The following is a 27,481-nucleotide window of genomic DNA, read 5'->3' as shown; positions in this document are numbered from 1 at the left end:
CTGCACCTGTGCAGTGTTGCCATCACTAATGCATATGCAAATAAATCACAGCGCTTACACAAACTGTCACCATGCTACGGCATACAATTTAGCATAGAGTTACACTTGCATGCCCCTATACACAGCGACCAGAACACCATACTAGGACTCTTTCGGTGAAACTGCTGTTAGGCGGCTGACCCTAAATCAGTCAATTAAATCTACTGAGAATCACCTCACAGAAATAACTCAAGCCAGTAACAGGGCGTCTATGCCAATAAAGTTATAACCAGTGCCACAGGAATTTTGTGATTGTGCAGCCGTTGCAATTTTTGAATAATTATACATTTGGCACATAATCCATCATCTGCTGCATAATCTGCAGATTTTAATAAAAAAGAAAATTTCTAGCTCAAACAGTTCAAAAGTCACTTAAAATGCGTTGAAACGTGTTGCATAGCCGAGGAAAGCTCGTTGCCAAGCTGTACTGCACACCTTCCTGTTGCTTATTGCTATATTTGGATGCTAAACTGGTACTAACAAGGTGCAACCAATGCCCAGAGTGTTACCACGTTTACAAATGATGAAATAAAGAAGTAATAATGTTACAGAATGTGCCACATTATGCTGCATAGTTTGGCTTTACTTGTCGCATAATTTACTCAACCCTGCAGCATAATTTGGCCCTCTCCTGCTGCATAATATAATTGGCCGTGGTTAAAACTTACATCAAACATGCAGGGGCAAAGCCAACCGGTCAGGCTTTAGTGCATAAAAGCAGGCAAACAGTATTTGTACATGCCTGCGTTGGCATATTAAACCAGACCTGTTGTCTTTGCCAATGTTATTTTATCGGTGTATATGGAGTGCCCCAGTTAGCAAAACAGGAGTTCAACCTAAAATTTCAAAGAGTCTTATTCCAGATGCAAAGAAAAAAAAAACAAGGATTGCTTTCTGTACGCAATGCACATATGGTGAAGAATTTAATGAATGCCGAGACAGTGTACTTTTGAGATGCAAAATAGTCCCTCATACATTGAAATGCAAGCAGTCCATAGGAGGCAGAATGATAAACTGAACCGCCAACTGAATGGAGTGACAAATACTCCCCTGTGCAATGTTAAAACCCACTCTATACTTTAAATAATTGGCACAAATATGTCTTTTAGGCAGATGCGCCATGAGCCAGTCCTAAGAAGCTCCCTGTGCACATTCTGCACCAGTGGAATCTTTATTTTTGCCAACCAGCCTATAGTAAGTCTTGGTAAGATACAACTAGAGCATCAATATTCCAAGCCAGTTCCTAGACAGCATAAATGGGTCTTGAGAGTTCTTATGCATTTTCTTGATCAGATGTCAACAACAACAGCATGTCACTACATTATCAGGCCGAAAGTTATTTGTTCCCAAAGTCATGATTTTCAACTTCCCTTAGGATATGTTATAGCCATTTTTATTTGCAATATATAAATCTAGGCCTTACACACGTTACACACCTCTTCTCATGCTGCGATAGTCATACTGGACCATACCTACAAGTCAAAGGACACACCTCAACCAACACTCTTCTGCCCATGCACAACAAATGGAGTAGCTACCTACTCCACCCACATGAAGGCGCCCTAGGGCTTTTTTGGTGGAATAAAAGCACTATGCAAATGCTACATACAATGTGTTCAAAAGCTTTCAAGACTACGTTCACCAGAAGCAGGGGCTTATTTCTGTGAATGCAGCGGTGTGAATCAATTCTCAATGGAAGGGACTAGGGACTTGATAAGACACTCTTGATCTTCTGGCCACTCTTCCTGGTCACTTTGCGAAGTGAACTCGCCTCCACCCACGTCAGTGACCATGGAATTGACATTTTCCATCTCTGCTTTATTTTTGGACCTCTTCCAAGTCTTTATATTCTCTACTATCAGTAACAGAATGGTGTTCACTGTGTGATACAGAGATTTTCCATTTTTGCTAGGAGTTACAATCTCCCACTGCTTATCCCATCCTCACATCTGATTCAAATAGATGCTTATATAGGTATGCATTTATCTATGCATGCCTTAAGAGGCAAAGAAGGAGCTCTACTGGCACAGTTTATATACACGATGCAGGAAACCCAGTGTCTTATATCATCAACTTGAACTACGGGCGGATCTTGGACAGGACAACTAAGATTTAGGCCATCTGATCGGTTCAAGTAGCTTAGAGTACAAGAGTAGATCGTTTAATTGTAGATCATGAAATCTGAAGTCCAAAAACGAGTCTACTTCCTACAGTCCAGTATGGATTTTACAATGTTGTTAAAAAACTGTTCATAATCTCTTCAACTATCCGTATCACCTTCGGCTTTCTGAGAAAAAGTACCGGAAAAATCAGTGAGCGCATAGTTCAGAATCAGGGAATGAGTGCCTGAAATTAAACCTCCATGGCACAGTGGTGATGAAACGAAATTTTGGCACGACAAAATAATATGCTATATTTGCCTTTCAACATCTACACAGACAACAAGATTGAAAACTACTTTGCACCCAAGCTCCCACTGAACCACCCGCCTGGCTCATCAGCAGGCAATGCTCAAGGAATAGATGCTGTCAAGAGTTGATGCAATGCTCTCCGCCTGTATGGTAGGAGGGCACTTCTGCCTGCCCTTGAATCTCCTGCAAGCCCATACTTGACCCCACCTGTGTGTGAAGTCCGTAGTGGGGTATTCTGGAGTCGGAGATTCTACGGCAGTCACTGCCTCTGTGGATCACTCTTACGCTTAATTTGTTAAAACAGTAATAGTAGCATTAATAATAACAATAATAATAAGTGGAGATGTTCAAAGGTTTTTTAAAGAGCCCACCGCTGGTGCTGCTGAACTCCAGGGCTGCCTTTACATGATACCACTTTCTGCCAACACCCTGCACTTCCTGTCTCTTTAGCACACTCTTGAAGGTTTATTGTTCATCACCGTTTCCCAGTTTTCACTGTCTCCTTATCTTATACTTTCTTCTCCTTTCTTATTTTCTGACTTTCTGTCTCCTGTTCTAGGTCAAAGTCAGATGACAAAAAGTAAGGCGGGGTCCAAAAACCAATCCTAGTGGGCTCCCCACTTGTACACAAAACAAAAATCAGAGTGTTTACACTTTAGATACATGCGTAACGCTTCAGAACATTCTTCCTACTCCTCCTTAGCCAGTACCAAATTCATCTTCCCATATTTAGTCACTCGTAATCTGGGGACGGCCACAAGAGATGGTTAGAATCGGAGACAAATAACCGCTACAATGGAAACGGCAGATATATTGGCGTGCAATAAAGTGCCTCATTTTCTTCTTCCCTGGGTATGGAGCAACTTCCAAAACTTGCCAACATTGAGCGAAGAGGATAATATCTCAGCTCGTTAATGAGGGCATGGCTTATATAGCAAGGATACATGTGATTCATCATAGTCATAATAAAAAGCCTCACTTGCTTTCTCCTGCCACTTCATTACTGGCTAATATTAACTGGGATTGCGCAATCACAATATGCTACTCTGTCGACCGACATTGCGGATATTGAACACTTTATGTGCTCACTAACAGAGCCTGCAGATGCCACAGGGCTTGTACAACTCCCTTACGCCTCTATGGGTGGAAGACACAACCATGCCGTTGACACATTGACAAACCATCTCCAGAACCAGTTAGTTCTTTGCCAGGAGGACATTTTCCCTTAGCACCTCTTGAAATCAGTGTACCACAGAAGAATGTATGACGTTGCAACGCATACATTTACATCGCGGTACATTACATCGCGGTTTTGACAACGCAAGTCGTTACAACGACTTGCGTTGGAGGGCGCTGGACTTAGGAGTAGTATAATTTACTATTCCAACTCCAGTCTATGTACAGTAGGGAAGGTGTTGGATTGTAAATTATACTATTCCTTGTCCTAGAGCGCCATCTAGCGCAAGTCGTTGTAACGACTTGCGTTGTAAAAACCGCGATGTAATGACATCGCAATGTAATCCCCACGTTGTAAATGATGTTTCCCCCACAGAACATCAACAGTTGATTTCAGCTGGGTACTTTTGAGCCAATGGACCGTACTTGTGATCTCTCAAAGTTTTGTGTGCAAATCTGTTGTCGCCAAGTCTCTGGCTTACAAATCTGCATTTTAAAAACCCAACCCTGATACGTCGCCAGACCCTCATGCATGCGCACTTTTCCAAGAAAAGCGATTATATGGCATTCCTCAGATACAACAAAATGGTTTAGTCCAACATCACTCAGAAAGGGATGGGTAGCGGCTCATACCCGTAACAGGCCAGCTTGACTATCTACGTCATTCTGAGGGGACTACTAAAGAAAGCAGCACACTGTGTTTTATTCTGATTCATCCCGGTTTCTTAGCCACAAATAAAGACGATGTTACATCATATCAGATACATGCTCTTATGTATATTCTTATATTCCACTCATGGGGGCGAATCAGGAAAAGCACTTATAATCTTACAATGACAACCGGGAGTTTACCAAACGTCTAAACTAATAAAGGCATGTTCCCTCACAGTTCAAAAGAGCCACTTAAAACGTTGAGCCACATGCTGTTGAGAATGAATTAAGTAAGATTAATTTTTCTAGTTTTTTTTTTTTTTATCTACTCTTTAGGCAGTGCTACTTGCATATTTAAGCACAAGTCTTGAAAGCAAAGCGCCACACGTGTGACCTTATTGACAGTCTCTTGGGCGAGGGTGACCGGTCTGCTGACTGTCATCTTTCAGGCTGCTGGAGACATCAGCCAAAAGCTGACATTCACCAGGGACCTGGCAGGTGACTCCGTTTTGTTTTTCCGCAGCCACCTCACGCAAACGTACATTTATCAAAGAGGGCTGCAGACCAGTGTACCTCCACTCGCAGGACTGAATAGCTTAGTACCGGATTCATACACGTGTCACCACCTGGTCAACTGAAGGGATGTATGAAATGTAAACAAACCAGCTATGCTATTTTCACTACAGATCAGCAACGTAACTTAACTGGAAATATTAAGGTCTTTCATATCAATCAATTAAAATACTACATAGAGACACTGTTGCCCAAATAACAGTGTTTACCTAATTGGAGTAGGGATGTGCACCTTGTAAGAAGGCAACGTTCGAGGTGAGAGCCCCTTAGCATTTCTGAATCTCTGACCTGAGACACTCAAACATCTCTCCAGTGGGCGCTCAGTTCATTGCACGACCTTATCGGCACAGCTAGGTCTGTTTTTCAGAAAACAAAGGCCCGGGATTGGAGTCTCAGCACAGAGGCCAAGAGAAAATTTTACGTTGAGGGTCAGCTACCCACTGACCCTGAAATATTGGCATGGCATTTGCCCATGTAATTATGAAGAAGGTGAGGACCAAATTATGGGGTAGGAAAAGGCAAAATATGTGGTGTGATATGGCACATTTTGTGATGGCATTGCTACATTATTATTTTATTTTTTCCTTCACACAAAGGGTAACGCAGTCTGGGCAAAGATTTTACCAGTTTAACAACCAAACACTGCTAGTAACTGAAAGATGACAAGCCTATCTTTAGTAAGAGGCTTCCACTGAGCAGGAACACGTGCTGCCATGTTTTTGGTAACTTTAGATCCAACTGATCTAGAAGAAACTTTTTTTCTTTTTTTTTTAATACAATCTGCATATTATGTAGCACATGGTGGAGTAAGCGGCAAATCCATAGTTATGTGGCAAATCAGCGGCCGTAGACTCGCATAATTTCTGTGGCCCCGCCTACGCTCGACAGTCCTGTTGTGTTCCTTTGTTGTCACTTAAGTTTGCAGAATGTCCCCTCCACCTGCTAACCGGTCATCGGAAACTGAAGAATGATATGCACCAGGAATTTTGCTCAGAAGGGGAGCCCAACCCTTCAAGGGGCCCCATTCAGCACAAGATCAACGAATATCAGAGAGACATGGAAGTCTCAGAGGCCCCTCACCACATTCTGCATCATTTCCCGTAACGCCACTGTTGTGAAGGATACTTTCCTAGCGCTAAGAGGCGACATCATAAAGACGCACGCTGTACAATGACCGGTAACGTTACATGTATGCAGTTGAACATGAAATATTATAGAATGAAAGTCATAAAACAAGCAGATAAAACTGCGAACTTTTTCAGAGGCGCAAAAACAACATTGAAACAGTCCTATTTTGATATGGGCAAAATCCACACAGGAGGAAGGCGCCGGTCTGTACCCAGTACATTAATTCAGTAAATTGGGTGTCTGCTACAGCGATTTAGGTGTAATTTGCAGGTCAATAAACACAGACAGGGTCAAATCGGCTTTTCATCCTTCTTAGGTTGAAAACAGACGCTCCAGTGAATTGAGTAATAGCAAAACCTATCATTTAGGCGGGGAACAAAATTCAGTTTTTGGTATGTAATATGTAAGTGTTATCCTTATGTAGCGTTGACCATGGGCAAGGGTAAGCGTTGGGTGCGGAGGTCGGAGTTGCAGGACCTCCGAAGGATGAAGCTGCAGGTGAGCACTTTGTGGAAACTTCACCTTTGCATGCATGCTTTTAAGTCATGTATTCAAATATATGACTAATGAATGACCCAGCCTAAAATATATTTCAATGAAAAGTAAGTGTGGGATTAAGTAACAGCAACAGTTGGTAGTAAATGTAAATATTAACTACAATGAAGCCCAAAACTGCCCGAAATCAGGGAAAGAAGAAAAAAATAACCAGTTATGGAATAATTCATTAAGAAGTTAAAAATGAATAAGCCAACCAAACACAACGACCCCCACCCACCCTAGATTCCAGCCACTGACAACCCCATAACCGATAAAGCCGCCCAGAAGGTACGAAAGCGCTCCACGGCTTGAATAGTTGTGTAAGTACGCTAAACAAATACCACAGCTCAAAATAAGAGATATGGAAAAGCAGCAAGCAAAAGGATGATTAACCCCACACACTGGAGTGCACAGTGGCAGTACACTGCCCCACAAAAATCAATGAAGCAGGTACACGGGACAGTCATCCATTTCTAACAGCCATTTCACATAAAAAGCACTTTTAAGAACTGGAAGTACATTGGAGTCTACGAGGACAGTATCTAAAAATAAAGAAATTTCAAGCCGCAACACACAGAGATAAACAGCCATCAATAAATACCCTTCCCGATCTATGCCCAAGGAGGGGCTTTCGTTCTGGTGACTAGCTTGGATATAAAAAAGCATACCTTCCTTGGTTTTATCCAGACTGTGCAGCTCGATTATCTTGTCTTTCCAAGCCGTCAACTTCTTCGAAACACGCACGGTCCCGCGTGGCGATGTATAAAATTCCGAAACTTTTTGTTCAGCGCCCAGATCCGATTCCATTCACAGCGCAGCGCTACACAAGTTCCCTCACCAAGTGAGCCAACAGTCCCATCATTATTTCCTCTCGCGTGGAAATCCCTCACTCGGCATGTCGGAAAAGCGAGATGCGCACACCGCCCTCTAGCTCGGCTGTAGGCAAGCTTTACTGCTCAGACTCTAGCGCAAAATCCTCGCCAGACAGACAACAACATCAACTGAGTGACGACCCTCTTCCAGAAGAGTTGGCACGGATACCTACACAATCTGCAAGTGACAGCCCACAAACTGTGCCACTGGGCAGCTCGCTGAAACACTGCGCTCCAGTGCCCGGACAGCCCCTCTCCCTGCAGCCGCTCCAGATGTTTTCCCTCTTTCGTCTCCTGCCCCCGAGAGTCCAATGCACGCAGTTCAACTACTACAAGTCACATAACAAGAGGCGCTAAGTGCCGTGCGCGATAAGCGTGCCCCTCCCCCGAGCTGCTGACTGACTGCCTGCCTGCCTGCCCTCGGCCCCGCTGCTGTACTGCGCTCTCCCCCTAGGAGGGGAGTCATGTGAGGCGGCCCCGGGAGCCCCCTTCGCTCCCCTCCCCCCGAGCATCAGCACGGGCTAATCCTGCACCTGTGATGCGTTATTCAGCAGTTAAGAAATGGTGTCCGCGCCGGCCTAATGCGGCTCAGCTGTTTCCCGAGCGCTGCCTTTGATTGTGAGCCGGCCGGGGTAGCGCCGCGGACCGGCAGCGCCCTGCACGGCGCATCGCAGCGGAGAGGTGAGACAGAGAGGAAATCCCGGCGCTGAAGCGCGCGCGGACCCCCAGGGTATCCGTTACACCGTCCAGATGGCCGAAGCTGTGTGAGAATGTGGGGTGGCAGAGTTACCAAAGGGGTGGACCAACCCAGTTTACACAGGCGCCCCGGTTCCAATGGAAGCATAACAACTGCTAAGACATGGCAATAACGCACGTGATGCCGAAGATTTTCTGTATAGATAAAAAGAAAGTTCTGATCTTCGACTGCCCTCAGGAACGACTCCTTCTGGCCAGCGGAGTTCGGCCCAATCCCCATGCCAAAAGAACACGCCTTCAACTTCGGCATCATCCTGGACAGCGAACTCTCCATGAAACATCAGGTCAACAGGGTTTCCTCAGCCGGCTTGCACAGATCCGCATGCTACGCAAAGCCTTTAGATGGCTCCCCATCAGCACAAGCAAAACTGTGAGACAGGACTATCCTCACCAGCTGACTAGACTACGACAACGCACTTTATGCAGACATCACCACCAAACTCATGCAGACAATCCAGAATGCAGCAGCCGAACAGATCCTCAATGTGCCCAAGATGACCCACATCACCCGAAGGACCTCCACTGGCTCCCCGTCCAGAAGAGTAGCCATTTCAAGGTACTGACCCAAGCCTACAAAGCCCTCCCCAACCAAGGACCAGCCTACATGAACTTTTTCCCACCTCTACTCCAAAGCCTGGAACACCTTTCCCCTACACCTCCGCACCGCTCCCTCGCTGTCCCACTTCAGGAAACGACTCGAGACCTGGCTCGCCCACTGATACCTGCAGCACAGCGCCTGGATACCCTCTGCGGTGATTAGCCGCGTTATAAGAGTCCTACTTGATTGATATGGTGGTAGGTGGGCACAGCTACCACTAGTGCAGCAAGTGCTTTGGCGCCGGGTCCGAGGGGTCCGCTACAATCCAATTATGCATGCTTTTAACCATCAATGTATAGAAAAGGGAACTCCTATCTTCCTTGCTTGCATTGGTACACATGGCATCCTTGTTAGTTCGCGAGGCACGCATGGTTTATCTCACCAAAAATCTGACTATGAATGCAGTGTAACCAAGCACACAGGTGCCTTCTTCATACAAGGGGCCTAAACATCTCTTTTTTTACACAACACTACTACAAAGAAAAAAAGGCATTACATAATACCTTAAACACAGCTCATATGAAAATCAATACAAAGACAGAAAAGCGAGACAAAGGAACTAAGCAGGGCAACTACATTAAAATGCTACAGCGTGTTGTGTTGGTCGCACACTTCTCTATTTGTAGGGTCTTGCAGCTCCATGGTTGGTCACACATACATACACAAGGATGCATGAGCAGTAAAGATGCTTACAGCCTGGAATGTACAACCAAAAGCGGATCACCAGCAATATCAATGCTAGGCCTCCAAACTTGCGTTTGCCCCACCCCCTGACATTTGTGTGCATGCAACAGATGTTACAAAATTAACAGGTGACTTCCATATTGCTTGGTGTCAAGAGGACACAACATTTCCAATTCTAGGATTTCCTTTTATAAATCATTGTTTTTGAGCACAATTCTCCATTCTATAGAAGAGAACGGCTGTCTCTATAACCCACATGCTCTTAAGAACACTATTTTACATTAAATAGGTGTTGATACAAGTTTTATGGTCTTGGTTATGCATCTGATCTAGGTAAAAAAAAAAACTTTAACCTAGTTAAACACAGCATTGATGATAGAGATGCACAGACCAGTTGTTCACGAACTACAATTGTTATAGTACATGCAACACATCTAAATGAAAGCCTAAATTGATATGCTCAGTTTCAGTTGGATTCTATATATATCATTCAATAGTTATAATCATTCTCCTTCTGTTTATAGATTACCGTTCACGCTACATTATTCAATTCATGTAATGTATCATTTAACATTATTGTTGTCACTTTTTGATTTTTCTTTTTTGCCCCTTTATCCATCTTTATTTACATCCTTGAAAAGGCCCTAGGCGCCTTCATAAGCCAAAACATGTGTCAGTAAACTGGAATCTGTAAACAGAAGATAAATGACTATTACTATTAAATGGTGTGTATATACAGAATTGAGGTTGAACTGTATATATATATTTATGTTTTTATCCCAATGTGCACCAGATTAGGTTGTATGTAATATGACACTTGTAGGCTTCAAATAACTCTGGTTTGTGCAAGTTCTAAGCCTCCATTTTCCAATGTGTAAACTGAACTACTCCAGGACTTCCAGTCCCAGCACAAACTGGTGATAAATGACAGTCTATGACTGGAAGAAAGTGTCTCCGCGACAAGGAGCTGCATCTTAACCCTACACAATGTAAATTAAATAGTGACATTGCCAACCAGGTGAACGTGATGGTCTAGGAGCATGTGCCACACGTTTGTAACCTATAAGAACAGACACTCCCAGCTGGCAAGATGTTCCTATGGCCCTGAGGCTGATCCTCTTCACCAAAAGTGTACAGAGGACTTCCAAAAATAGCTGACCGATGTCCGGAAGGCCGGCACACAAGGCCAAGAGGAGCCCTTGCACTGTGACCTGGTGTGACATTACGCGCATTCCTGCCCCCACATAATAAATAAAAAGTCATGTGCACTTGTTCCTTCCTTCCACAGTTGAGAATGTATTCCACTTCTTCACACAAAATACCAGCACTATCAAAGCAGTAGATGGGCTTAACAGCTTAATCACTTTCAAATTCTCACATATTTCTGAGAATGTTCCCCATTTTTAGAAAGAGCCCAGCTTGACTCTTTCCACTCAAATACTTCCAAAATAATAAACATTCCACTGATATACAGATCATTATTCTCACTGGGACGGGAAATAAATAGCACAAAACAGAGACCAGATGTGTGCCAAGGCCTACCATATGGGTCCAACAAACCGCTCCCACCTAACGTAGCTTAAACTCCTTTCCAATACTAGCTAAAGGTTCATCGCAGCCACATCACTGACTCGGTAATTCCAACCTTTATGTACAAAACATTGATATACTCATTAAAAATACTTTGAGCAGATATATTAAAAAGAAACCCAGTGATGTTAGGCGAACTCTTTTTAAAAAGAGCTGTAGACGAAATGTGAGTGGATTATGCTGATTATAGAACTATGTACAAGCTTCAAATAGGCCTGGATGAAACTTAAATTACACCTGCATAATTTCAGGAATTAAGTGTTACACATAATTCCTCCACTCAACACAATTGTGTGCGATGCACGGTAAACATTTACTGCAAACGCATATGAACAACAGAACACAAGCAGATGTTGTTTGTGATGCCTTGTTTAAATGCATCCTTGCGCCGATTTTACCCACAGCTCGAGCTGCACTTTCTTAATTTTAAACATTGAAGAAATTGGGAAGGCACCATTTCTGCCCCTCATTCGTAGGAGCAGCCTTCGTTGAAGAGACAGAACCACGTGATCTACTGGATAACTTTTCTTACTACTCTGTGGCTCTTACAACGGCACCATCTTGGTCTGGTCTATTGCCAGTCACTGCTTCACAGCTACAATCAAGGGGAATGATATCTTGGTCCCCACTTTCTAGGGATTTTAAAATGAAGGCTATCCAGGCTCCTAAAACAGAAGGTCCAAATTAGAGTAACACCCCTGTTGAACTGGAGGTACAGAATCACGACTCAGAGTGCCCAACCTCCTGCCCTTGGCAGCAAATACCAGAAGATACTGAATACCTCATTGCACAGATCTACCTAGATTTTAAGGTACCTAGGGCGACCCCTTATTCTTACCGAGATTTCATTGTAGGACTTACCCAGGACCCTCGGGCTCTCCCCTATGGGCAGAATGAGGAAGTTCTCATTCAGCCTGAACCTAATTCCACACGCTTAAAGGTAACTAGAGTAAAAAATATATGTGTTCTTCAACAACACACCTCACCCCAACACTCACCAACAAGCTGAATCTGCATGGTTCAAAGTCTTTCTCCATCACTTACCCCTCAACCTTTCAGCTAATGCTACCACAAACTTCAAACATAAAATGATCAAGCAACACCCAGAAACACTCATAGCTTATATTTATTACAACCCCTCCAAACGATAAGAGAAAACAGATCTCATCTTCTACACAACCAGACCTACGAAATGGAGTACAAGCGTAACAAACTACCTACATATAACTAAAGCCTCCAACATCCCTTACAGCAGCAAACTGATATCTAATTCACTCACTTTCAAAGCCAATGCCACCATAATTATCTAGAGAAACGGAAATGTCATGATCCAAGCCTATGACATCAACCTACATATTTTTGGATCCATGTTCCCCAGCACTACATAACGCCATCCCCCATTCGCCCAACTTTCCCTCCCTGTCCAAACCTCCCCCACAGGTTCTAATGCAGGGAGAAAAGCTCACGAGACACACCACAAGTTCTTACTCTGTCTCCACCTCCATCACACAGTCTGACCATGCAACATCCCTAACAAATCCTGCTATCACTATCCCACTTGACTACCTCACAACCCCTCGCTCTCATGCTGAGGACCGCTCAGTCAGACCTATCACAGCAACAAAACCAGCTCCTTGCAACAACGCCAGTCCAAGTCCTCAACCTAACAACTATATTGACAACCCTCCCCCTAACCAACTCCCCATACCACATCTTACCAAGCAATGAGGGACATAGACCTAGAGGCACCAGCACCCGTCAAACCCAACATACCATTAGCCCTCATCAAATTGATGACTAAAAAAGTACAATGGTGCCCACACAACTCGTACACTGTACCCGACCAAACCAGGGAAGAAACATGTGGCAATTTGACTCACACTCTCATTGACCTGCACCATTCTACTCTGGAACGGTACACACCTGACATCTACCACCTATACACCTCCACACTCTTCTCACTGAACCTAATGTCCATGATCGATCTAAATGAGTTACTAATTCACAATGAAAGTCAACTCAAGAAAGTAACGCAGGGTATCAACACAATCCTAATGAACCTCAAAACTTATCCTGAACATGCTCAGCTCCCACACCTCTCCTCTATTTCCATCACCAGGCAACCCCCACGTCTGTCGAAGATGCAGTCAAATAGCTGTCTCACAAATCCCCTCCACAACCAAGCTCAAAGGCCGAAAAGAACGAGCTCCAAGATATCTCTGAGTGAGGCAATGGATCTAGCGGATGTCAACCCTGGACAACCCCACTTCCAAGATCCAGGTGATCACTGGTAACGGAAGATACCTCAACCCACCTAGAACTGCCAAGCCACCAAAATCAAAATTCCCATGGCACCTCGCTCTCAGAAGCAAAACAGCAGCAGAAATACTAACTGCATGCTCATAAACTGTAAATCAGCAACCATGCATGCAACAGAACTGGTTGAGGCCACCCTGAACCACGAGATTGATATGGCGTTCATCACAGAAACCTGGCTAAATGAATCTTCATAATGATCCTTGATCTACTAGTTCCTCCTGGTTTTTCCATCATCAAGAAAGACAGAGAGGACGGCCATGGTGGTGGCAAAGCCATCATCCACAAGAACAACATGACTTTGGCAGAAACAGACACCTTCACCTACAACGCATTTCAATATCTCAGCAGTACAATAACGATGAAAACCAAAGTAGAAAAATGCCACCTTCTTTACCACCCACCAGGCAACGCGCTCTCCTGCAGTGAACACCTATCGGATGTGATAACGCACTGTTCACCCTCCAGAGCTAATCACATGATCGTAGGTGACTTCAACCTCCATTGGAATGAAGAGAAAGACACACTAATCCACTCCTTAAACAACCTCTTACTAGGAAAAATCCGTAATCAGCACTGCAAAGGCTGGAACAGAGGCTCAACCCTTGATGCCATTATATCCCACAACAAAGCAGCAACTATGGATAACTTCCTCCTAGTCGACTGGACAGATCACCACATCATTCTGTTCCACATTAACCAAGGGGAACCACCCCCAAGCTGTAATCCGAAAACTCTTCGATGGTCTAGAAACATAAGTCAGATTTCCCAAGCCGATCTTGAAGAAAGAATGATGCCACTACTCCCCGGCACCCTCAACACAATAGACAACCTCTCAACGGATGAACTTACAACAATGACACCCATCCTAGACCAATTCGCCCCTTTGAACCTAAGATGGGTTAGAGATACCTCATCAAGATCCTGGTCCAAATACATCATCACTGAGGGAAGGCAACTCTGAGTTGCAGAAAGAAAAAAACGCCTTCTTCCGCAGCACGTAGATAATGCAAACAAGCATTGGCATAGCCAATAGGTCTCACCTTTGGGGCGTTATACATGTTTAGATAGAGCTATTGGCTTTGTTAACTATTATGAGATGTCTGCGGAATAACATGCCTATTTTGGTGCTTAAGGCACCAAAATCTGGATTGTACAGTTAATACCGTACACTTTTCCCCTGCAAAAGTTTGTCAGGTTTGACCTGCCAATATTTAATGATGTGTGAGGTTTTTTGATGCACCTTGTGGAAATGTGGATTTTCCTGATCAGTTATGTCCCCTATCTTGGACCCCAACGGTTCTATATGCATGTTACAAGTACATGTATGTTCCCTCCAGTTCCAGTTTCTAAGACGCAAACATATGTGTGTCTACCGTTAACATGTTCTCTGTCAGATCCGCCATCAATGGGCTGGATATCCGATTCCTAAGTATGAAAGGCCACCGACTTTATATGGCTAAGTTACTCCATTTTTACAGTTCAGGCGAGTAGGCCCGATTCTGTCCTCAAAGCCTTTCCCTGCTCTCTGTCTCTGACAGCTTCAGCTTGAGCTCGCATCTGTATCCATGAACTTTGTCCTACTCCCTGTGCAGCTAACGGTGCCTGCCTCGGCCAGTTTTCGCCTGTCTGCCAAGAAGTTGTATTTCACCTTCGAATTATCTATTTTGCTCTTCAGCCGATGCATTCCTGTCCAGTGATTTAGGTAAACATTTCCTTTAGCTCACAAGCAAAGGACTCAGCTTTTCCGTCCTCCTGCAAGTGATTCATAGCCCTGTTGCCATGGAAAGTTTTCTGCCCCTCGCATCTCATATAGACACTTAGACGCTTGTACACGCACACAGTCAGTATAGAATAGATTCTGTCCGAGAGTCTCTTCCTTGTGGATAACATAGTTCTTTAAACATAGGATGTTAGATATGATTTGGGATTAGGATGACTTGACCCCAGACTTCTCGTCTCCACATGTAGAGCTAAATGTCAAGTCCCCTTCACCCCCTAGTTGCACGTCAATTACACGTCATGCTGCCGCGCGCGCATCTATGCCAAGTATTATCTTATAGATCCACCTATGTCTGATAATTCTAACCAATCATGTTTCTTTTATTCCTTATTACGCCTAGTTTCGATTATGTCACTGTCACGTCATTTTTCTTATCAAATGTTACGCCTTCTACATTCGTTTCATTGTAATGTACTTATTATAAAAATACATGTCTGTTAATGAATTATTGTACTTCACTTCCTGAACCTTCGTGGTGACGGAACCTGAGGGCCGCGACTCGAGTCGGCCATTTTGAATGGAATAAAGCCCATTAGAAAACCTCTTACACCACGGATTCTGCCTCTTGTTATTTTGAGCTATTTTACTTTAAGTTAAGATTCCGCATGAAATTCAGTCCGGTAATATTTATTTTATTTACCACATAATGGCGCCCGAATAGGGACACTTTCTCATCTCACGCGCCGGCGGTGCGTTGCAGGCCCGGTCTCCTGCCACAGCTGGACGGACCATAAACGCGTACCAGCAGGATTTCCTGTAAGCTCCCTCCGGTCAAGCGGGGGCGACTGAGGCTGCGATCAACCCAGACGAGGCGGTGAGAAGTGCGAAGTATCCCGACCAGAGCCTAGCTGAGAGAGCAAGATCCGAGGTATACAGAGGCCCACCAGGTTTTCCGAAATTCCGACGTCCAGAGGGTCCGATGTCCGCAGTTATCGAGTCCTGTCCATTCTCCGAGGCCTTCCGTTTCAAGGAGCTACTCGGTGAGTACCATCGCCGAGGAGGCGTGTTGACGCGCACATAGGTTGTGCCGGTCAAGACGGATTTGGGTACACAAATCCGGTCTGCACTGTTTAGCAGTGTATATGTACTGTTTAGCAGTATATCAAGTATTCCGAAGTATTCAGTTATTGTCAAGAATTCAGCGTGGTGATTAGTTAAGCAGACTGTCATCATTGTCGATCATTGTTATAATGTTTAATGTTTAATGTTTAAAGTATTCAGAAAATGTCTTGCATATTGTGGTATGAATGATTGTTCATTGTTCACTGTTCATTATTGTGTTTCTCGTATTAAGTAAGTTCAAGAGTAAGTATCAGGTCAGTTGTCAATATGCCGCTCTTCTCGAAGTTAAGACAGATTACTACCAGAAAAGGGGTGCTTGAAGAAGCAGTTCCTATTCCTCCTAGAGACACTCCAGGACATTTCATGTACCATAAACATGGCTTAGATGCCATATTGTTTCTTGATCTATGGGTAGATTATACCAAAGGATTACCGGAAAGTCAAAGGTGGCCCATAGCGGGAACCTGGGATGCAGAGTGCATCATGAAAGTGGAGGAAGAGTTATGGAAAAGAAAGGTCAGACAGTCACAGAAAGACGCTGTTGAGTTATGGCGTAAAGAATCTCATAGACGAACAGAAAAAGCACGTAGACAAGAAGAGAGGAGTAAAGAAAGTTCAAATAAAGTTCAAGAAAATCTATTAATTGAGGAAGGTATCCGAGTGAAATCAGAACAAGTGAATAGACAAAGAAATGCTCTTATGAATGGTATGTATCCCCTTCTAGCCGAAGGATTACCTAAGGCTGTTACGGAGGTGCCAAAAGACTTGCCACCCCCATTATTTCCAATTAAGGTACATCCAAAGGGGCATCCCAGAACCGCAGAAGATGTTTTTCTTTCCTCATATCTAGATGACGCAGCTCCCGAGTATGCTAACGCCACACCACATAGACCGTCTGGCGGAGGGGTTCAACGTCAGGATCAGGTATCTGCACCCGTGCAACAGCAAGTCCCGACGCAAGCTTCGGCAAGCACATCTGTTTCCGCATCTGTCTCCGCAGTCGACTCTACAGGGGTATCGACACCCATAGTTGCTGTATCACGTTCAACGAATCCATTCACACCCGACGCCCCAGATGGGGCCACGGGAGGTGCTAGCAGTACTTTCACACCACCTAGAATAAATAAACTTGTTTTTCAAGAGTCAGCGCATTCACGTACACCTAAATTCGTAAATGAGCGTACGCTTAAGGAACTCCTTGTAAATTGTAGATATGACCCAGTGGTTGGTAAAGAGGACGAAATGGTCCTGGCATCATTACGTATCAGACGAGCCGCAGAGTATTTAGCAAGGTTACCAGGGATGGCTACGCATCTAGATAACATATACCATTTTGTTCAAACAGGACGAGATCCAGGATGTATTAACAGAGCTATGGAATTCCAGAAAGTAGAGATACAGGGGGAACTGTTACGTTTCCTCATAAACTGTGTAATCAGAAATCAAGATCGTCCGGGGGTAGACCCGAATGCAATGCTTATTCTTACAAGATGGAGTCAGAATATATCAGAAGGGAGACACGATAAGCAAAATTGTATAATAGCCATGTGCCGAAAAATACGTAAAGAAATAGAGCGTATTCATGAAGAGAGATTGGGAACAGACGAGTTTGAGCAAGATGAAGTGTCCGAATCAGGGAATTCCGCAAGACAGTCAGAGACAATAGCCTATGTAGGAAGAGGAAGATCTTGTGAAAATACTAGATGTTTTTCTGATCCAATACACCCTGTATGTCCAAATAATAGCAGAACGTATCCGACGCCTGTAATAAATCTGAAATCTCCTGAACATTCGTTTCAAGCCGCAGATAAAATACTACGAGAACGAAGAGGTTACCACCTCCTCGATTCCATGGATGAGCAAGAATTAGCCAGATCAGCCGTTCATTGGATTGTTAGTCCTGAAAAATACGGTGATGAGACCGTAGCACACACGTTTCTCAACCTCAGTACAGATGAACAACGTTTAGCTGGAATCTATATGATTCAGCAGCTCCTCATATTATATAAGAGCCAACATGCTGACCCTGGTCCTTTACCTGATATATTAACGGAACTACTCACGAACAGATGGAGAGGTTCTAGTAACAAGCTAATTAAAGAGATATTAGTGTCACGTAAGCAGTATGTCCTTTTTGTAAGTCCGGATTCTCTCTCGCTGCCCCACAGAGAAAGAGCGCCGTACTACATGGATAGACAAAATCCTTTACGGGAAGTGCACCCAATAAAAGGCGAAGACAATGAGTTTCACCGTGTATTTGTTTACACACCCATATCAAAAATGGAATTATTAGAAATGAAGAAAGTAGTACCTGGTCATGACAAAGACCCAGCGGGTTTCCACCGAGAAATTAAAGACATGTTACTGATGGGAGAGTACACCTTTCCTGATATTATGACGATATTAAAAGTGCTTTTGCCTGCTGGCATTTATGAAAAACTGAAAGAAAAAGAGTGGGAAGTGGGAGACCAAAAGATAGACTGGACAGCATTAGCAGAGGAAGAAAGGGGCCGAGCCGCAGGTTCAGGGCTCGGGGATAAAGTTAAACTATTACCAGGTTTACTAGTACAGGTATTGCCACGTTTATTAACTACAAAAAAGGAAGATTGGGGTGCAATCACAGCCTGTAAACAAAAGCAAGATGAAGACACAAGCGATTATTATGCTCGATTTGAAAAATGTTTTGGTATAAATAGTGGTATAAAAGCAAGTAGTGACTCATATCCACATTTATTTGTGACAAAATTAGTGGAAAATGCATTGCCTCCAGTGAAGAATAGAATACTAAAATTCGAGAGTACCTGGCAAAGTAACACTCCGTCGCAAATGCTACAAATGTTACAGTATCATCACAATAGAATTAGGGATGAACAAGAACACGAGCATAAACGCATGAAGGATACAAAAATGAAAATGCTAGTTTCTCAGACAGTACCAGCAGATGGTCACAAAAAGGGTGTGACCCATTCTGGTGATTCTGCAGTTCCTGTAAAAGGAACCTGCAATTACTGTAAACAACCAGGCCATTATGTACATGATTGTCAAGTCCTGAAACGTAATATAGCTACAGGTATTGCAAAAGAGAGACCACGATTAGTTAGACAAGATCAGAATGAAAAAGGAGCTATGCAGCATGGACAGTCCGTGCCAGTTCAGCAACAGTCTATGCCAGCCTCACAGCAACCCATACAGTTTGTGCCAGCTGCACCACCGTTGCCTGCTACTGCCACACAAACCACAACACAACAAATGTATCAGACTGCACAGTATGAATACCCTGAGTATCAGCGTTACGCATGAACCAGCCTAGAGAGGGAAGTTGACTTACCGCTTATCGAGATTCCGGTAGATCAAGAAGGACCTTATGTACATAGTGAATTATTAGGTCAAGATAGAAAATTCTTACTCGATACAGGGGCAAGTCGAACAACCATAAAACGTAATGAAGTTCCAGGGGCACCCCTCTCAGGCTTTCAAAATGTTTCCCTTGGTTTTTCAGGAAAACCTATTGTTAATGAAGTATCACAGCCTCTACCACTTACGATAGGACCTTTGACACGAACTACAGATTTATTGCTTACTAAATCATGCCCAGAAAATTTGTTAGGAATTAAAACTCTGAAAGCACTAGGAGCCATAATATGTTGTTCTCCGGAAGGAGTAAGGTTGTTTTTGCGTGATTTTAAAGGTCACTATGTGTCTAGAGACATGGATCCCCGACTACAGATTTTACCAGTACATCTATGGGCACAAGGCCCTACGGATGTTGGCTGCATGAACATTACACCCTATCGAGTTACATTGAAAGCAGGAGTGGTACTACCACGAATGCGACAATACAAGTTACCGCATGATGCTGTAGTGGCTTTGTTGAAAATCATTGATGAACTAATTGCCCAGGGAGTAGTTGTAGAAACAGACTCCAATGTATGTAATTCACCGATAATTCCGATTCTTAAACGAACTGATCCTACTGCTCCGCCAGTATACCGATTGGTTATTGATTTGCGTGAACTAAACAAGTGTATTGTACCACAATTCCCTGTGGTCCCTGATATATCATCATTGTTGACAGCAATTGATTACGAAGCAACATTCTTTACTGTAATTGATCTCAAGAATGCCTTTTTCAGCGTCCCAATAGATCCGGAAAGCCAATACTTGTTCGGATTCAGTTTAAATGGGCGCAGCTTTAAATTCTCACGCGCTCCCCAAGGATTTACAGAAAGCCCCAGCATCTACAGCCAAGCACTGAAACGAGAACTTGACAGTATACACATGCCAGTCAATACTGCACTGCTTCAATATGTCGATGATCTGCTGATCACCGCGAGAAGCGAGCCGGAATGTGAAAAAGCTTCTCTGACAGTTTTACATTTCCTAGCCGACAAGGGGCACAAGGTGTCCCCTTCTAAGCTGCAATTCTGTGTTCAGCGAGTTATTTATCTTGGTCACTCGCTGTCCAAGGAGGGAAGGCAGCTTACACCAGATCGTATCCAGTTAATTGCTAACATGTCAATACCCCAGACACAGAAGGAGGTGCGGGCTTTCATAGGCCTCACTTCATATTGTAGGCAGTGGATCCCTCAGTACGCATTTCTAGCAAAACCACTCATTCAGTTAACCACACAGGAGGCAGCCACATCGACTGTTCTCCCTTGGACTCAGGAACATACACAAGCTTTTGAAAGCCTAAAGGAAGCTTTATGTCAAGCACCTGTTTTAGCAACACCATGTTATAGCAAACCTTTTACACTCTTTGTTACAGAACGCGAAGGTACTGCCTTGTCAGTACTCACTCAGGATCAAGCAGGATCACGCAAGCCATGTGCTTATTTTTCCAGTACATTAGATCCCGTAGCTCAGGCTTTGCCTGCATGCCTGAAATCAGTGGCAGCGACAGCTTTAGCAATCAGACAAAGCGATGCCATAGTATTAGGACACCCATTGACAGTACAAGTACCACATGCAGTAGAGGTTCTTGTGAACCGAACACAAACACAACACTTGACCATAGCAAGACTTACTGGTTATGAACTGACATTGTTTCAACCACACATAGAGATCCGACGATGTAATACATTGAATCCTGCTACACTATTACCTGTAATTGGAACAGACCCACTAGCTCACGATTGTGTTGAAATCATTGAAATAAAGACGAAACCTAGACAAGACTTGACAGACGTTCCATTGTTAGATCCAGACCTGACGTTGTATGTAGACGGATCATGCATGAGAGCAAGTACAGGAGATTTAGTGGCCGCGTATGCAGTCACAACAGACACTGAAGTTATTGAGACACATTGTATAGATATTCTGTCAGCCCAAGCAGCAGAACTTATTGCTCTAACGCAAGCCTGTATTCAAGCCACAAATAAGAAAGTTAATGTATACACTGACTCACGTTATGCATTCGGAGTTGTACACGACTTCGGCGTGCTGTGGCGAGAGAGAGGTTATTTAACGTCCCATGGTGCCCACATTCAGCACGGACCCCTCATTCATGCTTTGCTAGACGCAATACATCTACCCACTGCTATATCGATTATGAAATGTAAAGCACACACGAAGGTTACTGATACCATTTCTCAAGGCAATGATTTAGCTGACAGAACAGCTAAACAGACTGCTCAGAATCGCACATTAGACATGACAAAGCCAATAGTTCAGACACCAACACAGTGTATGACAATTAAGGATCCCACACTTGACGTAATTGACATACAGACACATGCCACAGCAGAAGAAATAAAGAAGTGGACTGAACTAGGAGGGATCCAGACAGATCAAGGATGGATGACGAAGGAGAAATCTGTATGGTTTCTCCCTGATTCCATGGTTCAAGCCATTATAGCTACAGTTCACAGTCCAGCACATTTAGGAGAGAAGGCTATGCTAGACAGCATTCAACACATTTGGTTCAACAAACATTTACGAGCAGCAGCTAAACAAAAAGTTCGTACCTGTATGATATGTTGCCAGTTTAATCCAGGGAAGAGTGTTCCCGTAGAGCAGGGTGGATTTCAGCCTCCTGACCATCCTTTTGAAGTCCTCCAGATGGATTATATTCAGATGGAACGTTGTCGAGGATTCAAATATGTCCTCGTAGTTGTCTGCGCTCTCTCCCGTTGGACAGAGGCGTATCCCGTATCAGATTACACTGCCCCGACTACTGCCAAACAGCTAGTTCGAGAATTCTTCCCACGGTACGGTTTACCACGTGTTGTATATTCAGATAACGGTCAGCCTTTCTCATCCGAATTAATGAAACATGTCTCACTCTTGCTGGGATATCAGTGGAAATTCCACTGTGTCCGACACCCCGAGGCAGCAGGTCTCGTAGAAAGACATAACCAGACACTGAAAATCAGACTGTCCAAAATATGTAGAGAGAAAGGTGTCGACTGGATAGTAGCATTACCAGTTGCACTCTTTTACATGAGAATGGTAGCACACTCTAGAACAGGGCTATCCCCGTATGAGGTGATCTTTGGTAGACCGCCGAATATGTGGGGGACGCCTATACCACGTAAAATAACTGATGTTGACTGTAATATGCTGACAGATTACCTGGCTTCCTTGATGTCTGCACTACAATCTTCTCGTTCACAGGTAGCTGCAGCCTTTCCCGACAACACTGAGGCGAAACCCCATGACGTTGTTCCGGGTAATCTTGTCTTTGTGAGAAATTTCGACAGGAAGAGTCAATTGGAACCCAGGTGGAAAGCACCCAAGTTGGTCCTGTTGACCACAAGAACAGCCGTGAAGATCGAGGGACGAAAAGGGTGGATTCATTCCAGTCACGTAAAAAAATTTCATGGACTTCCTCCTGACACAGACAGTACTGCCCGTGTGTCTTCCCCCATAGACTCAAAGCTACCTTTGGCTGAGGCCAGTAGCACCGAACTCTATAAACAGAAACTCAGGTCCAGATCTAAACTGTCGGACGATTTGATTGTTTAAGTCCTCTCCAAGGTGAAGCGGTTGAATCTGTCCCGACATGTACCCCTTAGGTCTGAATCATGTAGAGTCCAGAATCCTAATGAAACGACATGCTTATTGTAAATTACTGCGTAACCACTGTATTGTGACATTATTAATTTTGTTTTTATTGAGTATTTTAGTAATTATTACGAGTATGATTTTGCACATATATCATCCTGTTTCTAAACGTGTTTTCAATATAACTGATGAACATTCTTTTAGTGACCTACCGCCACATGAATTATCTTATAGACTTGCGCTGCGCAATAACACATTCATTAGTATGTTACATCATTCCCATCAGACTAGTAATGCCACCAATTGTTGGGTGTGTGGCCGACTCCCTCCCTATCAGAATAACAAAGGAGTTCTGCCTTTCTTTCCACATCCATTCACACACAATGGCTCCTGTGGAGCATGGTTTAGTTTATTAAATTCCATAGACCCAGACACAGCAGTTTATCAACAACATTGGATATGGGGAAATCTGAATCTAGTTTTATTCAAAGTCTGTCACCCTAATAAGGAGGGTCACCCCAGTAGAACAGGAACTGATTTAGAAAATGAAGTGTATAAATTAGGTAATTTTACGCCTAATCTTATGATTCTGAATGTCAAATCCGAAGTTGAACTAATTCTGCCCACTATGTCAGTATTTCCAGTTAAGGGTGAATTATGTGTAAGAAAAGTTGGTTCCATACACATGGGCCATAGCCAATGCGTTACTACAGTAGAATATAGTGATCAAGGTAAATCTTCATTTAGAGCTTCTCGCCATTCCTACTTCATATGTGGTCAGACGGCATATATGCGTCTGCCTCTAGATTGGGATGGTACCTGTTACATCGCATTCCTTTTGCCACCTGTTTTCCTAGCTCCCCCTGATTATTATCGAAATGTTCATTTAGTACACAATAGAGAGCAAAGAGATCTCCCAGTTGTCGATTATACTGAGACGGCATGGGACAAGTATGTAGATTTCAATAAAGGTATCTTTCCCTATATAGGTACTATATCAAATAGTAAGCTGATACGCAGACTCACCAAGACTCTTGAAGCTGTAGTAAACGAGACTATAGCCGCCCTAGGCAATCTGACAGAGGAACAATCAGTGATGAGAATTGTTGTTCTCCAGAATCGTCTTGTCCTTGACGTCATCCTGGCCGATAGGGGCGGAGCTTGTAGGGTCATCGGATCCAGCTGCTGTATATTCATACCAGAAAATTCGCCATCTGTATATAAAGCTATAACACGCCTTCATAAGATTGTAAGCCAGATACACGAGAATCCAGGCACTTGGACGTGGTCCGGGTGGTTTTGGAGTGTGATATCAGCCTGGGGATGGAGAGTTCTATCCCTCCTAGGTATTGGCCTTCTTATGCTCTCCAGTTGTTGTCTATGCCTGCAATGTGGACCAGCGATTTGTGGTCTGTGTGCCACATCGTGTATCCCACATCAAGGTTTTCGCTCAAGATCCCGGAAGAAGAAAGAAGAAGAAATGATGCTCCATGAGCAAATCAATGGAATGATGAAGATTGATGTCTCGTGAAGGGCAAGAAGGGGACAAGGAGGGAATGTGGAAATGTGGATTTTCCTGATCAGTTATGTCCCCTATCTTGGACCCCAACGGTTCTATATGCATGTTACAAGTACATGTATGTTCCCTCCAGTTCCAGTTTCTAAGACGCAAACATATGTGTGTCTACCGTTAACATGTTCTCTGTCAGATCCGCCATCAATGGGCTGGATATCCGATTCCTAAGTATGAAAGGCCACCGACTTTATATGGCTAAGTTACTCCATTTTTACAGTTCAGGCGAGTAGGCCCGATTCTGTCCTCAAAGCCTTTCCCTGCTCTCTGTCTCTGACAGCTTCAGCTTGAGCTCGCATCTGTATCCATGAACTTTGTCCTACTCCCTGTGCAGCTAACGGTGCCTGCCTCGGCCAGTTTTCGCCTGTCTGCCAAGAAGTTGTATTTCACCTTCGAATTATCTATTTTGCTCTTCAGCCGATGCATTCCTGTCCAGTGATTTAGGTAAACATTTCCTTTAGCTCACAAGCAAAGGACTCAGCTTTTCCGTCCTCCTGCAAGTGATTCATAGCCCTGTTGCCATGGAAAGTTTTCTGCCCCTCGCATCTCATATAGACACTTAGACGCTTGTACACGCACACAGTCAGTATAGAATAGATTCTGTCCGAGAGTCTCTTCCTTGTGGATAACATAGTTCTTTAAACATAGGATGTTAGATATGATTTGGGATTAGGATGACTTGACCCCAGACTTCTCGTCTCCACATGTAGAGCTAAATGTCAAGTCCCCTTCACCCCCTAGTTGCACGTCAATTACACGTCATGCTGCCGCGCGCGCATCTATGCCAAGTATTATCTTATAGATCCACCTATGTCTGATAATTCTAACCAATCATGTTTCTTTTATTCCTTATTACGCCTAGTTTCGATTATGTCACTGTCACGTCATTTTTCTTATCAAATGTTACGCCTTCTACATTCGTTTCATTGTAATGTACTTATTATAAAAATACATGTCTGTTAATGAATTATTGTACTTCACTTCCTGAACCTTCGTGGTGACGGAACCTGAGGGCCGCGACTCGAGTCGGCCATTTTGAATGGAATAAAGCCCATTAGAAAACCTCTTACACCACGGATTCTGCCTCTTGTTATTTTGAGCTATTTTACTTTAAGTTAAGATTCCGCATGAAATTCAGTCCGGTAATATTTATTTTATTTACCACAACCTACTAATTACCGGGTGTGGTCAACAGGACCCATCTCAGAATTCCGACCTGTGCGCAAACAGAAGTTTGTGGAGAGGTTGGAAATTTCCGAACACCTCAGAATCAAATGTTACTCAGGATGGTTCAAGTTTTTGCACAGCATTGTCATGTTGTACCTCAACATCTGGAGTGCAAGACTGTCAGGGTGTCTTTTTGTAACTGTTGTAGCCTGGACCCAAGTAATCTCACCTCATATTAACAAGCATTTGCAATGCAATAGGTATCGCAGTTACACAAGTTTAAGCTATTGGCATTGTAAAGAACAAAGCCTTTTATTTATGTTTTTAAAATGAAAACAAAAATAAAAGGCATTGTTATTAGCAATGTCAATAGCTCAAACTCACGTAAATGCGTGACCTATTGCATTGCAAACGCTTGTTCTGGACTGCAGTGACAGCAGGCATATCGATGTGAGCATACTCACACTGCTCACTTCTCTCTAGTGGAGAAGTTACGGAATGACGTCATGCCAGGTGAGCGTTGTAGGGGAAGAGTCATTTTCTCTCTGGATTTCCCTTCTCTTTTTGAAACCCAGGAGCAGCAACATTGCCGTGGTGTCACCAGGGCTGTAAGTGGAAACTTTTCAATATTATATACAAGCCATAGTTGCTGCTTATTCATATTATGCAACTAACAACCATTGACAAAGCCAGTCATTCCGACTTGTTGTAGATATGATGTTACTTGTTGTATCATATATCTGGATGAAATAACATAAACAGCAAAATGCAATATGGGCGGCACACTATGCTAAGCACAGATTTTTAGCTCAAGTGTTTTAAGCCACACCCCTTTGAGAGACCCTCCAGTTTTTTCATCCCACTTAAAGCCCTGCTGGTACCAGAGGTCCGCACATAAATCTTTCTTCAGTCTTGTGTACATGTACACACATACACGTGCCATTGTCTTGTGCGCTTTCGCAAGGTCTGTTCACGTGTTTCTGTGGCCAAACACATGTCCTTAAATCTTTGTGTGCACCTGTCTGTGGAGTCTTTCAAACGTGCATGTCCTACAAACGTACCACGTGTCCGTAAGCATAACGCTCATTTCTATGCGTTTGCACGTATGATCGAATACCATGTAAATAGTCAAAACACTTCCTACTCGAAAGCCCCTACTTAGGCTGTGAAAACAAAGCAGTCAGGCCCCGTCTTTAACTGTCTCCTGCTCTCCTGGAAGGGACCCCCGGAGCTCCTCTCCTGGCCTGCACCCAGACTCTGACTCGCTGTAAACATACATGAAAACACAGGCGCACAAAGGGCAGAGAGGGAACATAAAAGGTGCCAACAAACACTCCTTACTTAAGTCGCGTGCACTGTGAAAAGCACCCGCCCCTCCTATTGGTCTCTGAACAGAAGTGTGAAATGGTTCAGTGTGCAGACATTGTTTTTTGGGTCCATTAAAAAGTTAGCCACGCGGCGAGTGAGTATGCGCGTGAAACCTAAGACCCCCGGCCTTTGTGTGCTTCAGACTGCTTTTTTTTGGTTCATGCATGTAGCTGAGAGACTTAACTTTCCGAA

At 43.7% G+C, this 27,481-nt stretch overlaps 1 protein-coding gene across 2 annotated transcripts in view; it reads right to left on the bottom strand.

Moving 5' to 3' along the window:
- The window catches only part of BMPR1B (bone morphogenetic protein receptor type 1B), a 308,301-nt gene that overhangs the window by 141,763 nt on the left and 139,057 nt on the right, over positions 1–27,481 (bottom strand). The window contains exon 1 of one of the 2 annotated variants that reach the window (XM_085641154.1): positions 7,184–11,542. The exons of the other annotated variant lie outside the window; for it this stretch is intronic. Within the exon in view, the coding sequence (XP_085497280.1) occupies positions 7,184–7,322 (139 nt within the window). The 5' untranslated portion in view covers positions 7,323–11,542. Of the gene's footprint in view, positions 1–7,183; positions 11,543–27,481 lie in introns of those variants that run through there. 2 annotated transcript variants of the gene reach the window in all.

This window comes from Triturus cristatus, chromosome 2_2 (assembly GCF_964204655.1).
Source record: "Triturus cristatus chromosome 2_2, aTriCri1.1, whole genome shotgun sequence".
Taxonomy (NCBI): domain Eukaryota; kingdom Metazoa; phylum Chordata; class Amphibia; order Caudata; family Salamandridae; genus Triturus; species Triturus cristatus.
Note: the sequence above shows the minus strand (reverse complement) of the source record. Positions and strands in the feature narration are given on the sequence as shown.